The sequence below is a fragment of the Puma concolor genome, chromosome C1 (genome assembly GCF_028749965.1).
Source record: "Puma concolor isolate L17-30 chromosome C1, mPumCon1.1.hap2, whole genome shotgun sequence".
In the NCBI taxonomy this organism is placed as follows: domain Eukaryota; kingdom Metazoa; phylum Chordata; class Mammalia; order Carnivora; family Felidae; genus Puma; species Puma concolor.
In genome coordinates, this window is record NC_141674.1 from 156072718 (window position 1) to 156091019 (window position 18302).

Consider the following 18302-nt stretch of genomic DNA (forward strand, 5'->3'; position numbering starts at 1 on the left):
AATCAGAAAGACTTTCATACCAGGCTCATGAGCTAGAGCATGTTGAAGAACTTTTTCTGCTTTGTCATACCATTTCAATTTTAATAAAAGCTCAGCCAGGTCATAGCAAAGATAATTTTGTTGTCCACTTTTCAGAGCGGCTTCATAGTAAGTGATTGCCTAAACAAAATCCATTTCAGTTAGGAAAATAAGGCAATGAGAATGGTGTTCAAGCATAGATATTTTATACATTATACATTTAAAGCATAGAAAAATTGGAAATAACCTAGCAGAAACTCAGGCATGTACCTATCAGTTAAATATGCCATTTTTTAGACAATCAAACATCACATAAGGCAACTGGCATTTCTTATGAAAAGCAGTTAATGAAAACTGCTTGGTGAATTTTTTTTTTTTTACCAGTTTTATTCCAGAGGCCATTGAATGCATTGAATGCAAATATATATGTTCAGTAGTTACCAGGAATAGAACAAGAATATAACAACTAAAGGAAAATCCATTATCCCTACTAGAGGGAAATAAAAGCACATGGCTTACCAAAACTGGTTCATTAGAAAGGACAGCTATTATGCTTTGTCCTATAATGAAAGAGATATAATGTTATCACAATTGACTGGTTGCAGGGTTTAGGTGCAAGATGAAGCCAGAAGTAAACTTTAGGCTCCAGTCTTTGCAAAATGCAGTGGTCAAGAATCTGAGACATTGACAAAATCTTTAACATAAATTCCAGTTTGTGAATATAAATTTGGAGTTTATAACCATCAAGATACAAACAGTGCTTGCTGTAGACTTCCCAGAGAGCAGGGTTTGAAACATTTAATCCAATAGGCATATCTCAAGTACATAAAGTACTTACCTTTGAGTAGTTGTGAGTTTTGACAAGTGCTTTCCCAATTTTGCTTGCCAGTGTTCCATCTTTGGGATTCTGATTTAATGCTTGCTCATACGCTATTATGGCTTCTTCTGGCTAATGTTGGCAGATTCAAAAAATAAGCAATGAATAAACAGCTTAGCTGGATCCTTTTAAAGAGCAACATTTCTGTAATTAAGCTCTATATCTGTAGTAGTCACTCAGTGAGACAAATAAAGTACATAGTTAAGTCTAGAAACGTTACCACTGTCAGAGAGGTGACAGTCACTAGTGTAGGTGTAACTCATTACTGGCTCTCTTCATTTTTCTGTTTAAAAGAGACTCTTACCTTGTTTCTGGTATCCTATCTATTTCAAATAATGATAATGCTGAATTACTGGATCTCAGTTTGAAAACAACTTTTTTACTGTAATGGTTATTTCCTTTTTACTGTAATGACTGGATCTTTAAATAACACTTAAAACATTCCTTTAAATAGAATATTATGTTAATCACAAAAAGGAGTTTTTTGTTTGTTTGTTTTTTAAATCTAAGTTCAGTAGCATCAGAAACTTTACCTCTTGTATATTCATGTATGCATCACCAAGGAGAAGAAAAGAACGAGGGCTGGGCATTCTCTCAGCAATTTCTCTAGAAATCAGACCAATTCTAGTTAGTATCCTGAATATAAATATCTTCTTCTAAAAGAATTAAATAAAAAGTAAGTTTACTTATTTCAATTAAGCCATAGCTTTCAGAGTATCTTCTACATTGTAAAAGAAAAAAAAAAACAACCCATTCACACCCAGATTATTTATGCTAGATCAACTTTTTTTTTTCCATTAAATCTTTCCATTTTTTGATAGCAGGTAACAAGAGTACTGGTAGACAGTAAACATATAAGCTCTCATTATATGAAAATACATTTTTTACCTTTAATTTTGAAATGATGTGGGAGCGAAGGCACCAAAACAGGATGTGACGCTATCAGTAATGTACAGCATCTCACTCAATTGGTCCAAAAACTATATGCAAGGTATAACTTTATACATGACACTAAGAACTGAAGTCTATAACTAATGTGTCAGATCTGCCTGAAACAAGACCTATGCTTTTAACTATTATATTATAGGGCATCCAAAACAAATCAATCTTATTTTTAAATATCTTCTGATCATGAGAGATGACGGTGCTGATCTTTTGGAAACATCACAGGGAATAAGATCTAGGACCTCCAGTTCATCCACCCATACACAGGTGCTGCTCAGTTTCTTCGAATCACTCAGCACCTACAAAGAACCTGAACAGCTTTCTAAGTTTTGATATTTACATGATATAGATGAGCCAATGAAATAATTCATCAACACTGTGCTATGTTCTCAGTAGATAAGAATGTTGATCTCTTCTTACATGAAGTGTGTGCTTGTATGTTTATAAGAGTAAGAACAACCTGTGTGTGTTTTCGATCCCAATAAGAGCACCAGTGTATGACATAATGCACCTGCCCTTTCACCAAGGAAAATTTGTAATCCATACCTTGGCGTGGTGTATACTAAGTCATAATTTTCTATTGCTATAACTATTATGCTGAGCATTAAATATGACCATTTAGCCCCTGAATTGTTGTTATATTACAGTTTTCTTAAGCTATTAGAATATATGTAACAGTTGCTTTTCCCCTTCTCAAACAGAAAGGTTTAAGGTCTAGAAATAACATCTAATGAAGGAGGAGAGTTAAGAATCTAGAGTAAGCCACAAAATAATCATCATCATTAATGATTTATGTCTTAGGAGAGTGAGTTGCTTGGTTAGTGTGACTGTGGTTGGTAGTAGAACATATTAAGGAAAGGGTTTATGAAATATCTCTGTAAAGCAGTTAAAGAAAGAAGAAAGAAATCTGGGAACTAATTTTAAGAAGTAAATGTGTCAAAATACAATGGGTTGAAATAATCATTTACCTGTAACAAGTAATATATAACATTTTCTCTTTTCTGTGCTTCAGATAAATATCTGCCATTTTTTCTTTGGCCTCTATGAAATAAGGCTGTTCAGCGGTAACATTCCGAAGCATACTTAAAGCTCGCTCAACATCCCCCTGGGCCAGAGCTAGGTCTGCATTAGCAATAGTAACACGCAATTCTTCAGATGTCCCAGAAAATTCATGGATGGCATCTTGTATAACTTTCGCTGCCTCATGCTATAAAGATGAAGTTAAAATAACATTCTTTCAAAATATTCAACAAATTACATTAGAAATGAAGATTTTCTACTAATCCAGAATGAACAATAATTATAGCACAGGTATGATGAAAATTGACAGATTTATGAAAAGTACAAAATTTTAAAACTAAACTCAGAGATCAAATTCAGATGACAGTATGAATATTTTTTAGGTGAAAAGTGTTTTCATGACTAGGACAATGGCAATTGCTATGAAAGAGCTCCTGCTACTGTAATTTAATAAGCATTTACTTTGTATCCAGCATTATATTAACCCATTTAATTCTCACAAAACCCCTCTAAACCCTCTCACAAAAACTCCCATCTTGCAGCAAGGAAAATGAAATTTGGAGAGTTAAGAAGCCATGTTCATTATTGCCCCGTGATGGGATCCAGTCCACAATCATCCACTGAACCAAATGGCTCTTCACCAAGTAGCAGATTACTTTATTCCCTATACCAGGAGCAGTTCTGTTATGCCTCAGCTGAATACATTACCTCATTTTCAAGTCTGTACCTCAATGAAACTAAAATGTCTTTTTTTTTTTTTTTTTAATGTTTATCTTATTTTTGAGACAGAGAGAGACACAGCATGAGCAGGGAAGGGGCAGGGAGAGAGGGAGACACAGAACGTGAAGCAGGCTCCAGGCTCTGAGCTGTCAGCACAGAGCCCGACGCGGGGCTCGAACTCACGAACTGTGAGATCATGGCCTGAGCCGAAGTCGCACGCTCAACCGACTGAGCCACCCAGGCGCCCCAAACTAAAATGTCTTTTAAGATCAATATCAATTTTAGAGAATATAAGACATTCCGATTTCAGAAACATTAACATGAAAAAAAACAGTGCATTTTAGAATCAACTATCTGTGGTAGAACTGGTTCTTGTTATGTATTTATGTTAATGTATTAGTGAAATAGAAATTATTTTGCGATGCGGCAAGTATCTAGACACAGCCTTCTTCATTTCCGCTAAAATATGAAAATAACTGACTAGCAACTGTTGCAATCTAAAAAACAGACCTAAATGATGTTAAGTTCTTCATTTTCTATAAGGCTTTAACTCCTCTCTCAGAATTGCATCCTTGCCTGCTTCCTGTCTATTTATTATCATATTATATTATATTATATTATATTATATTATATTATATTATATTATATTGTATTGTATTGTATTATACTGCATTATGTTATTGTATAAATTATTTTAAGTATTTGATTTTATGATCACCCTATAAATTTACCAAAGGTATATTCATTAAGTGTTCCTTTTGTTTTCTCAACTATTAGAATTTCAGTTTGGTACTTTCATTTGATTCCAGTAGTACTTGTGTGCACATGTACATACGTGTATGTGCATGGTGGGAGTCCTTTCAGGAATTCACAGAATGACAATTATATTATTACCTTTCATGGTAGCTGAGATCATCACACATTATATTGCTATATACGTTATACTACATTCATACATTTCATGGTACGTATTAAATTATATTATTACTCATATTATATTACACATATATTACTCTATTGCCTGGTAGCTAATGTAAGTACACTGATACCTAAGGCCATCCAGGTACAAATTATCTTTAACTTCAGGGACTTGAAGAAAGGACATGATTTGGTTCAAAGTAATGAGAAATTTTCTAAACTTTATCATTTGGCCAAGAAAACAATTTTAGCTTTTCCATTTCCTACTAATATGTACACTTGTATAACAAAGTTCAGAGCTGAACTACTGAATTAAAACTTGACTTACCTGTTCTCCATTTAAGCGGTGAGCCTCTACCAACTCAAGAAAGATTGATAAACGATGGTTTGCATCAACTTCAGTTTTTCTGTGTTTTGATTTTGAGGAAGCTCCAATTCTCCTCATTCCTGGTAAACTCATTGCCATATGCAGGGTTTTAACTGCTTCTGCTATTTCTCCCATTTTCTTTTGTGACTGAGCTTTTATCAAATGATACAAAGGGCATTCTCTCACCTGAAAAAATAATATTCAGAAATACTTCCTTAGAATATACATACAACATCAACACATAATTTACAATCCACCAAACATTAAAATAACAGAATCTCTGAGGACACTCAGCCTGTATTATGTACCTTAGGTCTATTTTTGCCCTCTTATTAATTTTCTGATCATTTACTGTGTGATACCAGATTCAAGGAAACTGCCATTCTCTAGCATCCTTCTGGATGACAAAACAGGTGATGGGCTTTTACCATGATAGAAGAGAAAATACTTTAAAAAAAGACTAGCCAATATATTCTTTTTAAAAAAATTTTTTTAATGTTTATCTTATTTTTGAGAGAGAGACAGAGAGAGAGAATGAGTGGGGGAGGGACAGAGAGAGAGGGAGACAGAGAATCTGAAGCAGGCTCCAGGCTCTGTGTCAAGCCAGAGCCCGACATGTGACTCGAACCCAGGAATCATGCGATCATGACCTGAACTGAAGTCAAACGCTTAACTGACTGAGCCCCGCAGGTGCCCCAAGGCTAGCAAGCATATTCTAAGAAATTTAGTTTTCAGGCAAGGCATTTATCTGGGACTTCTAGTACTGATATAAAGTCATTAGATTTCTAGAAACACAGTTTTTCCCTTTTCTTCTATTTTTTAATTTTAGGATTAAAAATTTCAGAACATTTTAGTCAAACTTGGTGTTACCCCCGATACTACTCTGAAACCTGTAGCAATGAAGCTTCTATCTTTATTTTGGCTATCCAAAGTGTTTACAGAAAAAAATAAGAGAATGACAAAATGAATGAAGAAGGAGTCAAAGGAAGGAGATGATCCAGAATGAGGCAGTGTGGCAGTCATCTAATGTCTAGGATGGCTACAATTGCCCTGGAGGCTGCAGCTCTAAGCCTTAACTAGGCATCACATTTGCTGATGGGCTTTGTGTAAATTTACTCATGCTTCTATTCTCTCTGAGATTTCAATTTCTTGGGATAGGGTACTGGCATTGGGGTCATAATGTACCACCCGTCTTGAGAACTAGTAACATAAGAAGCAGGCACTGCCTTCTGCAAATCTTGAATTATCCAGTCCACTGAAGGGTCCTCACATAATAGGGTTCAAGACCCTGTGAACTAAAGCCAAAGTTTGAGGAGCTCCTCCATGATTCTAGGTAGTTAGGAAGCACCTGAACCTATGATTTTCCCCAATGCTTAGAGATATGGGATGTAACACAGAATATCTTGGATAGAAACCTAGTGTGTTTATATCCTCAAACCATATATGAACTTTCAAAATGACTAGGTGTTCTTTGATGATGACTCTAAAAAGATGTTATTAAAGCCACAATCCAAGAAAGAAAAAAGCAGTAAAATAAAGTTCTTACACATAAAAATATTTGGCATAATGTTCTATAGCTTACAATTATTTTTATATACATCCATTATTGCACTTAATGTTCATTATAACTGTAGGGTGTTATTATATGAGTTTTATAGAAAAGAAAACAGGTTCAGAGAGAGGTAAGTGACTAGACACTGACCCCCCAGGTATTCTGTGTCCAACTCCTTACAGTTTTTTAATTATACCACAGCTGCCTCCATGTTTTCTCCCACTGCTTGTGAATCCAAACTTGTTTCCATTAAAAATACATTTATTAGCAAAATATATAAGCAAAAATGCAAGATAGCTGAATATGTAAGTATCTGCTAAAGGTTCAAGGAGGGTGATATGTCCCTTCCCACATGAATTTGGAATACTTACCTTAAAATTATAGCTCAGGCAAAGTTCAAGTGACTGAGAACACAATTTGAATTTTTCCTGAGACAAATAAACCTGAGCTATCAGGAGATGCGCATCTGCATAAGAAGGATTGTGTTCTAGGCAATGCTGCAGGTAATTATAAGCTGCTTCAATGTCACCTAATGACAGAAACAAAGCATTGTAATTCAAATGGTTAAGAGACAGAGATGTGAGGGGCGCCTGGGTGGCGCAGTCGGTTAAGCATCCGACTTCAGCCAGGTCACGATCTCGCGGTCTGTGAGTTCGAGCCCCGCATCAGGCTCTGGGCTGATGGCTCAGAGCCTGGAGCCTGTTTCCGATTCTGTGTCTCCCCCTCTCTCTGCCCCTCCCCCATTCATGCTCTGTCTCTCTCTGTCCCAAAAATAAATAAACGTTGGAAAAAAAAAAAAAAAGAGACAGAGATGTGAGAGAGAAGAGGGTCATGAGGAGTTTATGGAGAGTTCCAGTATTTAAACTAAAGTTCTCTATTCATAAGGCAGTATAACCTCTCTACCTGTACCAGGTAGCTAGCCTCCTTCTAGACTTCATGAAAGGATATACCTGTAAGCCCATAAGGAGCTCCATAAGGAGCAAGGCAGAGAAAAGCTGTGAATGGATGGATCAGGGTCCATTACTGTTGTTACCGAGAGGACCATAAATGTACCTTTATTTATTTTCCTGATCAAAAAAATTTTGCTTACAATTTTATTACAGTAAGTTTTGCAAAACATAGACATTTAAATAGGTAGAATTCTGTAACGTCTCTTACATTAACAAAGAAGATCTAGTCTTGGAATCATTCTTGGCTAGAAATTTTATCACTGTATATAGAATAACAAAAAAAGCATAAGGATATATTCCAGACGTTCAGAAATATGAACTACTGATTTAATATGCTTTTAAATACCAACTGAAATAGTCAGTGTTTTGGGCATACATACTCTGTACATCTGGGGGTCTTAGATGGAAGAAATGATCAAAATTAAAGTGACAAGAATGGGTGGAATCTGTTAGGCTCGGCTGGTACTTGGGGTCAAAAGAGGCTCTTCAGAGAAGGAAGGACATGAACTCTAGGTCCCAGAAGAACTTTCTAGTGATGTAACCTACAGTGATCTGCCCAAAGCCATCTCATAGACTGGCTTTAAGTAGTAGATATAGGAGCCCAACTCCCCATTCAACCTTGTTAGGAGCATGGGGGAAGGGCAAGCCCTAAATTATTCTCTGTTCCATTACTCTCCTTAACCTTACATGATACCTCAATAGACCAAATAAGACTTACACTTAGGGCTTCCCGTTCCCAAAGGCCTAAGCTACCAATGACAAAATCCACATAAACAGAAAACAGTTTTCTTAGAGACAGAGTAACTGGCTGAGACTGCACATAACTTAATAAATATAGTATCAAAATTTGTCAATCAACCATCAAACATAATAAATAATATTGGATTATTTTTTGTTGTGATAAGATCTAACACTCAAGAATCGAACAGGCAGAAAAGGAAATGGAAAGGTTAAGGATAATAACTTGGTGTGCAAATTACCACCTCCATGTAGAAGAATTAAGGAGATAACCTGGAGGTTACTGCTAAGGGGGAAAGTACACAGGAAAAGAATCAGGATTTATAAATAAGAGACTGAAGAATATGAGGACTGTATGAATAATTGAGATCAGAATTTTTATTGTTTTGTTTAATGGTGATGAGGGGGAAAGATGTGTGGAGTTAGTATTTAGAAGGTCACTAAATATTTAAAAATGAGAAATGGGTAATCACTGTTGGGGAAAATAGCCATATAAACAAAGAACACATCAACATCACATTTTTATCGAAGAATAGCCCAATTTCCCTTAAGGATTAAATGAAAGATATTTCTGTCCTACATGTATCTCTTTGTTAGGGTCTGGTGTAACACAGAATTTGGCTGGTCTTTGTCCCATTTCCTGGGAAGGAGTCTTGAAATCATAGAATTTCCCAAGTGAGAGGGAAATCTTTGTTGTTTGAGGTCAGCTCTGATCATTTACCTAAGTGAGAAGACTCATGGTAAGGCCCTAGATAGCTTATGTTAAGGAGATGACTCCACGGGGACTATCCCCGCCAGAAAGACCAACCAAGTACTTAGAGAGTTGGGGCTTTGAACTATGTTTTCTACTTGGACTGGGGAGCAGGATCCTGGAGACTGAGTTCAATCACACACCCAATGATTCGATCTGTGCCTATATAATGAAACTCTAATAAAAACTCTAAACCTGAGTTGAGTTTTCCTGGCTATTAATGTTCTTTATGTATTGTCATATACACATGTGTTGGAAAGTTTATGCGCACTCTATAGTGTACAATGGCAGCCTCACATTTGGGACCCTCCCATACCCCACCCCGTACATCTCTCTCTTTTGCTGGTTTGTATTAGTATCTTTTTTTTAAACTAAAACTCTAAGTGGTTTCCTCAGTTCTATGAGTCATTCTAGCGAATTTGAAGCTGAGGAGTCATAGAAACCCTGAATCTGTAGTCAGCTAGTCAGAAGTTCAGATGGCCTTGGCAACTCCTGAACTTGTGGCTCATGTCTGTGCCCTTAACCTGTGAAGACTGGTCCAACTCCAGGTAGTTCTCAGGTCAGAAGTCATTGCATTTGGCAATTTATCAGGATACCGTTATTTGGACACATGCCAGCGTTACTTCAAATGGTTTAAGGCTGCTCTTTTTATTTTATTTTTTTAAATTTTAATTTTTTTAATGTTTATTTATTTTTGAGACAGAGAGAGACAGAGCATGAACAGGCGAGGGGCAGAGAGAGAGGGAAAAACAGAATCTGAAACGGGCTCCAGGCTCTGAGCTGTCAGCACAGAGCCCGACGCGGGGCTTGAACTCACGGATCGTGACATCATGACCTGAGCTGAAGTCGGACACTTAACCGACTGAGCCACCCAGGCACCCCAAGGCTGCTCTTTTTAAAAAGAGTGTCCATCTATGAGACTTTGGCAAGTAAGTAATACTATATTGAGACTGATTTATATCAATTTTCAAAATAAATAGTAAGTGTTTAATAAATTAATCACAGAACTCAAAGTCTGTTTAATCACCTAGTAGATAATACTGTTTCAACTGAGAAGAAAAGTAGAAATATCATGTGGCTCAATAGTAGAACTTAATCAGAAGAAGGTATTAAAAAGCCACTTCTTACATATAGAGTATTTTAGAGATACAAACTTTTGAGATCACCTAGTTCTTTTTTTAACAGTTAAAACTGAGGTCAGATAAATTATAAAGTCAATCTTCTCTCTCCATTACATACAAGAAATAATTGTTTACGGTAATATCTTTCAGCTGGTTTCTACTCTTAATGATTTTACAAACTTAATTTACTTTGTGTGGCAATTCATCTACCAAAGGTACATAAATATAAGCACCAAGAATGATCTATTATGTGTATAGTCACACACCTGTTTCTGTCCTAAAAAACTAAGGTTATAAACCTGGGGTTATTTTTTTTTTAGCTATACATAATCACAGAAACTAAGCAGGAATTAATCAACACATTTCATAAAGGCTTGAAACCTGGTAAACTTTGCATCTGGCTATACCAATGAGTCAACTATGGATTAATGGCTATGAATTCTTATTGCCATCTAAGTACCATCTGATGGACTTTTTTGTAAATGGTACAACTGCTTTTTCCTGGCAATTGACTTGAACAATGAAAATTTATGCTGATTTATAAAGAATTAAACACAAAATAATTTAATGCCATTTTACACAATCTTATTTTGGACTAAAATTATTTGTTTGTGCACAAGTAAAATGCATCTTATGTGACTATTCTCCAAGTATGTGGAGTACTTAAACATACCTTTGTTTTATCAGCATCAGAACTAAAAGGTTAATTTAAGTTTTTAAGTTATATTCTACCTGATAAATATTTCACTTTTGCTATAAGGAAGACAGCTTGCAGTAGACCTGGTACAGTTCTTACTATAGTCTCCAGGATTGAGGTACAACGTCTGAGAAGTGGAGAAAGAGGTTGCCCAAGACTTGCAGGCTAAACAAAACAAATTAGCACATCATTTTATAATTATATTAGTATTTAGCTACAAGTAAACAAACATACTAAATTTTAGTGTAACTAGCAAAACTACCTATTTTCCCAAAATTTCTCTTATTCTATTTTTGCAATAATATCTTTCCTATAACATGACTAATACTAATTTATCCCCTTGGGATGTGTGAGCAGACCATGTAATGGCTTTTATTCAGCAAAACGGTTATGAGATTATTACACAGTTACTGATTTGATAACATGAAAGGAGCCTATGTGTTCAAAAACTGTCAAGGAAACATACTCAAAGGAAAGATAACTGAGAGACAGAACTTCTTGCTGGAAATGAGAGTCAAGGCAATGTAGTTCTAATTCTAGACCTGCCTATGATTTACACAGTTCAGTAACTTGCATTACCCCCTAGAGTACTGTAAGTTCAGTTTCTAGAAAATTATTTTTCCTAGAAGTCAGAGGGTAGAACACACTCATGTGTATTATACCAAATGTCTCACACGTTCACATTCTCTGCTTCTCTGCCTGGCATGTCAAAGGCTTTCAAAGGATTTTTTTTCTCTTTTTATTAATACATAGTGAATATGGTAACTAAAACAGTATTAGAACATTTGTTTATTGTTTTAATGGCTGTCTACCCAACCAATCTTTATCCAAGGGTAACCCACTCACAAGTTACAAATGTGATATTAGTTTAAATATCAAACGTTTATTCTCCCTGCTTTGACCTACTGATGCTGTGTCCTTAATTTGAAAAATAATCTTCCCCATCGTCCCCCTACACTCCATACATATATACTCTTTTTTATTTTAAGTTTATTTTTATTTATTTCAAGAGAGAGATAGAGACCAAGTGGGGAAGGGGCAGAGAGGGAGAGATACAATTCCAAGCAGGCTCTCCACTGTCAGTGCAGAGCCCCATGCAGGGCTCAAACTAACAAACAGTGAGATCGTGACCTGAGCCAAAGTCAAGAGTCTGACGCTTAACTGACAGAGCCACCCAGGCGCCCGTCCACACATATATATTTTTAACTAGAGTATAGTGTCTTACAATCACTCCTACAATGAGACGTTACTACTGAAAAGAAACTACCACATCTCTTCACTATGTTGAGTCACAAAAAAATGTGCACTCAAAAATTATTTCAAAATATGACCACTGATGCCTACAATACATCAACTTCTTTAAATTTCTACAACACTTATAAGTTATGTAATAAAATTTAGCATCCTACATTATCTTATACAATTCCAAAGTAGTTTCATGTTTTGTTTTGCTTCTTTTATAGGGTTAGGGTCTTTATGTGCCTTGAAGATCAGAATTTTACACTCTTTCACATAGTATGAATACAGAGTAAATTCTTCAAAAGTATTTATTTTTTCAGTGTAACTGAAAACAGTGAAAGTGTAGGTGATATAGGTGGCAAAGGTTCTTTACCACCTGCTAAGAGTTATTTATTGAGAACAATCATCATTTTTGCTGTAAACACTTTCAGAGTGAATTGTATGTGGACAATCTCTAAAATAACATCTGTCTGATTAAAAACCAAATATAAAAGGGGCAAGGAACAGAACTGGAGAGGCAAGTCTGCCTTTCTGATATTTCCCCATGAAAACACCATTATGAATGTTAATTAGGTGCTGTCATACTGACAAAGGTTATATGGGGGGGGGGTGGGAACACAAAATGTTGTGGACTAGGGACACAATTGCCACTTAACACATTATTTCTTGCTCCACCTACAGTTAATTCTTAGCACAGCTGCCACAGAAATCCTTTTTAAATTACTGAGTCAGATGACGCTGTAAACCCTCTGGCGGCTCCCCACTGTACTCAGAATCGATGCCAGGGGAGGGACAACACCTCTAAGGACCTACGTGGTCTGGTTTCTCTGTTGTGACCTCCTCCTCACTCCATCCCTGTCACATTAGTCTCCTTGTGGCCTTTGGGCCACTGCACAACTGTTCTCTGTGCCTGAGACAATCTATACCATATCTCCACATGAACACCACGTTTTTGTTCAACTTTTACCACTTAATGAGGCCTAACCAGATCATCTTATCTAAAATTATCACCTAGGGGTGCCTGGGTGGCTCAGTTGGTTGAGCGTCCAGCTTCAGCTCAGGTCATGATCTCACAGTTCGTGGGTTCGAGCCCCGCGTCGGGCTCTGTGCTGACAGTTCAGAGCCTAGAGCCTGTTTCAGATTCTGTGTCTCCCTCTCTCTCTGCTCCTCCCCTGCTTGTGCTCTCCCTCTCTCTCTCAAAAATAAATAAACATTAAAAAAAATTTAAAAAAATTATCACCTATTTCTTCTGAGATTTTTCTAATACACCATATAATTGGTTATATTATCTGTCTCCTCCTGCTAGTTATATATATGCTTCATAGAGGACAAAGGCTGTACTTTATCCTTTCACAACTACTTCCCCAGCTCCAAGCAAAGTCCTGGGTACTCTACAAGCATTCATTGAGTGAATTCTGATTACTGCACAAGTACTGAAAAATGCATTCTAATTCTAAGCAACTGAAAGCACATTATGACAGGGAAGACTTGGATCAACCCTATTCCAGAGGGGTTAATTTATTATTATTTTTTAAGTTTATTTATTTATTTTGAGATACAGCATGAGAGGACAAGCTGGGGTGGGGGGGGGGAAGTGGGGCAGAGAGTGGGAGAGACAGAATCACAAGCAGGCTCTGCACTATCAGCACAGAGCCCAACGTGGGGCTCGATCCCACCAACTGTGAGATCATGACCTGAGCTAAAACCAAGAGCCAGATGCTTAACCGACTGAGCCACCCAAGTGCCCCCCAAAGGGCTAATTAAAAAAAAAAAACAGATTTATACAAGTTTGGAAAATGACATAGTGATCAACAAAAGTCACATGGCTTCCCTAAAGAAAGGCCATTATCCTCATTTCCTTATTAACACAATTATGGAAGCTGTAAATCAGGGAGAATGCTAAGAATTATACTTTTAGCAATGAAACATCTGACACTTCCTGTTATGATATTCCTGTGTTGAAGCATGAGCTGAATATAACGTAAAGTCATCTGCTTACTGTCGTAATAAGAAAGTGCTGACTAACGGATCCACATCAGTTTGGAAACAACTCTCTGGTAGTTCAATAAAAGGCTCCATTTTCAGTTCTACTCAGTGCTACATAAGGCAGATAATGGATGACACTAAAGATCTGTATAAAATAGATGACAATCAGGATCTAAAATAATACGGTAATCTGGAATTATGAGAGGAGTCTGAGGAGATAAGGTTTCACAGGGATAAATGTAGAGTCTACAGTTTGGTCCTAAGTTACAGTGAATAATAGATCAAAAGACTTTAGTTAACTATTAATTCAATAGGAGTCGATAATATCGTATGATTCACAAAAGCAGCTAGAAGAACATCTAGAATTAGGGAGAAGAGGATCTGCCAGGGCCAAACCCACATTTGGACTAGTGACCTTAAGGAGAGCTTACTAACAGAAGAAAGGCTATCCTCAGGCCCAAGAGCAGGGTTCTAGCTATGTCATAAAAAATAAATGGCTAAAAACCTGGACTTGTTTAGGGAGAACATGAAAACTAATTTCTAAAATCTGAAGGTCTGCTTTATGAATGAGGAATAACCCTTGCTTTGGCTAAGTAACTGGACTTGCCTGTGCCACTTCAGAGAGCAGGAGGATGACCAGGACACAGGTGAATTTTTTTTAACATGAAGTTAAGTCTGATTTAACACAGGAAATGCAGTCTAACAGTTATAGTTATACAGTAAGAACTGCACTTTTGAGTGTACCCAAAGGTTGGATGGGCCCTTAAGATGCTATGGAGTGGATTCAGGGGTCCCTGGGTGGCTCAGTCGGTTGAGCGTCTGACTTCGGCTCAGGTCATGATCTCGTGGTCCGTGAGTTTGAGCCCCGCGTCGGGCTCTGTGCTGACAGCTCAGAGCCTGAAGCCTGTTTCAGATTCTGGGTCTCCCTCTTTCTCTCTCCTCCCCCACTCATGCTCTCTCTCTCTTCTCAAAAACAAATAAACGTTAAAAAAAAAAAAAAATTAAAAAAAAAAGATGCTATGGAGTAGATTCAAGTATTACATGAATGTCTGACTTAAACAACTTCTAATATTTCTCCTGAAGTGAAGATATTAACATTCTATGAACTACAAGTGAATATTTATAAACCAATACATTACTTGATAGCAGTCATTGGCATAAATATTCTGACTTAAAAACTATTTCAACTAATATAGATACGAATACTACCATTGTAAGATGCAGATATAATCTAATATGTGAAAGACGATTTATTAACACATTCATAAAACACTGTAAATTATGTTGTAAATATTTTCATTGAAAAAAGTCCCAGAATTACTTACCTGCATTGGGCAAAAATTCAGATATTCTGTAATAATTTCTAGTAAGAAATCAGGATTTAAGTTCTCAAAATATTGTATGCCAAGTGGTAAATCTTCTAAATGTGAAAAATGAGTGTCCAGAACATCATTTAACATATTAATAACTTCTTCTTGTCGCTTATTTTTCTTCATAGCAAGAATTGCATGTAAATAAATTAATTCCTACAAATTAAGCAGTTGCCATTAATTATCCCATTCAGTTGTAAAGCCATTTATTTCTACTTAGATTTCAAACACATATGAAGTGCTATTTATGTGCAATATTTACTCAAATTTAAGTATTAGCTTGGACAAACTTTTAGACTCTTTTTAAAAACAAAATTTTTTTTAATGCTTATATATTTTTGAGACAGAGACAGAGCACGAACGGGGGAGGGTCAGAGAGAGGGAGACACAGACTCTGAAGCAGGCTACAGGCTCCAAGCTGTCAGCACAGAGCCTGATGCAGAGCTCGAACTCACGGATTGTGAGATCATGACCTGAGTCGAAGTCGGACGCTCAACCGACTGAGCCACCCAGGTGAGCCAAACTTTTAGACTCTTATACAAGATTACTTAAAGTCTAATTCTGCAAGGAGGTAAGTTAGTAAATGCAATCATACATTAAAATTATCATATATTAGTCTTTTAAAGCCATTACTATTACTAAAAAAAATTTCATATTTTATAAACAGTAGCTAGGATCTATACGATCTGATAAAATAAAATACTGTACCGCAGATTTTCCAATAGACTGCTGAATTTCACTAAGGAATTCGAGCTGCTGATCTGCATCCTGTAACTGCCCTTCTATTAATTGACATCGGATAACTCCTAAAGCCAAACAGGACAAAAATAGTCAAAGTCCACATCCATTCAGGTATGTACACTTCAAGCTAACAACACAAGGATTAATAAAATAGGTTTTTCCCCCCCATAATATATTAAAGTACTGATACATTATAATAAAATACAATAAAGTCATAAATACTACATCAGATTTAAAAAAGAAGAAAAAGAGAATAAAAGGAAATAAAATTGCCAGCTTTGTACCTATATAAAATCAGTTACTAAGGACTTCAGAATTTATGGGAACTACCCCCATAAAAGTTTATTATCGCAAGATACTACATAAGAAATGAAAACTTTAGGGGCACCTGGATGGCTCAGTCAGTTGAGCATCCGACTTGAGTCGGTTGGGCATCCGACTCGAGTCGGTTGGGCCCTGGGTTGGCCTCTGTGCTGAGCATGGAGCCTGCTTCCGATTCTCTCCCTCTCTCTCTCTCTCTCTCTCTCTCTCTCTCCCTCTACCCCTCTCCCCAGTTCATGCTCTCTCTGTCTAAAACCAAGTAAAATTAAAAAGGGGCGCCTGGGTGGCTCAATTGGTTAAGCATGCGACTAGTTTCGGCTCAGGTCATGATCTCAGTTTGTGAGTTCAAGCCCCACGTCTTGGGATTTCTTTCTCTCTTCCCCCCCTCCAAAATAAACATAAAAAAATTTTTTAAAAATGAAAACTTTATTTTTAAAGATTTATGTTTTTTTCTATTGTGGACAGTGGAGGACAGTTTGATTTTAGAAAACTACAACATATTTCCTTCTTTTTTATTTTTTAATTTTTTTTTTTTAACGTTTATTTATTTTTGAGAGAGAGAGCATGAACGGGGGAGGGGCAGAGAGAGAGGGAGACACAGAATCTGAAACAGGCTCCAGGCTCTGAGCCATCAGCCCAGAGCCTGACGCGGGGCTCGAACCCACGGACCGTGAGATCATGACCTGAGCTGAAGTCGGACGCTTAACCGACTGAGCCACCCAGGCGCCCCATATTTTCTTCTTTAATAGCAGGTATTAAAAGGAATTATTATGTATATATATCTGAGGAACACTTATAGAAACAGTTGTCATACCAATTAGTGCGGGGACACTAGTTTCATCCAGTTTCATGGCGGTATTATACCACTTCAATGCTTCTTTCATGTCTCCTTGTAAAATCATTTGGTATCCAAGTTCTGTAGCAAATTCTGATTGCTCAGGGTTTAAAGCAAGAGCTCGTTGTAGTAATGTCTGAACTTTTCTAAGAATGAGTTGACTTCGTCCACACTAAAAAGAAAAAAAAAATTTAGAAGTCAAACGCTTCTACTCAGGTGACAGGATTATTTTTTTCTAAATATACAAATTATTTGTACTTCATAGAAATAGAATGAAAAAAAAAAGATTTAATAACCAAAGGAGAATAAAACTTCTCCATTTACTACCTGGACAGTGCAGCAAGAAAGAGTTTACATCTAATCAGAACTTAAAATCCTAATGAACACTGCTTTTAAACAACAGCTTCCTGGAAAGTATACTCTAAAGATGCTACACAAGTGTATTTTTTAGGACTGTTTCAAACTGTCTTATCATTGTTTTATGAATTAGACGAGGAAATCATTACTTTAAGGTTACAGATATGTATACGTACATATATATGTAGTTTATCAAATCAAAACCTAGGACAAGGATTTGCTTTCCCCCTAAGGAGAAGGTATACCACCAGGGCAAATATTTCATTTTTTTATTATTTTATTTTATAATATCATCTCGTTTTATTAAAAATTGTGTATATGTGCAGAGAAAGGATAAACACTTTAATGTTAAACATGTTAAGTTCTCCGTGGTGAGATCATTAGTATTTTTACTTTCTTCTTTTTATTTTCTCCTAATTTATTTTTTTAATGGGAAAAAGATAGTATATAAATATTTTTAAATATAACTTATTGTCAAGTTAGCTAACATATGGTGTATAGAGTGTGCTCTTGGCTTCGGGAGTAGATTCCCAAGCTTCATTGCTCACCTACAACACCCAGAGCTCCTCCCAACAGGTGCCCTCCTCAATGCTCATCACCCATTTTCCCCTCCCCTCTGTTTCCTCCCCTCCCCATTAACCCTCAGTTTGTTCTCTATATTTAAGAGTCTCTTAAGGTTTCAGGGCAAATATTTTTAAAGATCATGCATTTGGGCTCAGCTGGGTAACTCAGTTAAGCATCTGACTCTTGATTTTGGCTCAAGTCAGGATCTCCCAGTT

The 18302-nt window shown here is 36.5% G+C and overlaps 1 protein-coding gene across 2 annotated transcripts in view; it reads right to left on the minus strand.

The window, feature by feature from the left end:
* TTC21B (tetratricopeptide repeat domain 21B) overlaps positions 1-18302 on the minus strand; it is an 83803-nt gene that overhangs the window by 42995 nt on the left and 22506 nt on the right. For both annotated transcript variants that reach the window (XM_025935137.2, XM_086718804.1), the window contains exons 9-18: positions 17146-17338; positions 15978-16075; positions 15225-15425; positions 10710-10839; positions 6789-6946; positions 4827-5051; positions 2809-3047; positions 1429-1501; positions 857-967; positions 21-159 (exon numbers count right to left, since the gene is read on the minus strand). In XM_025935137.2, coding sequence (XP_025790922.1) covers positions 21-159; positions 857-967; positions 1429-1501; positions 2809-3047; positions 4827-5051; positions 6789-6946; positions 10710-10839; positions 15225-15425; positions 15978-16075; positions 17146-17338 — 1567 coding nt within the window. The remainder of the gene's footprint in view (positions 1-20; positions 160-856; positions 968-1428; positions 1502-2808; positions 3048-4826; positions 5052-6788; positions 6947-10709; positions 10840-15224; positions 15426-15977; positions 16076-17145; positions 17339-18302) is intronic.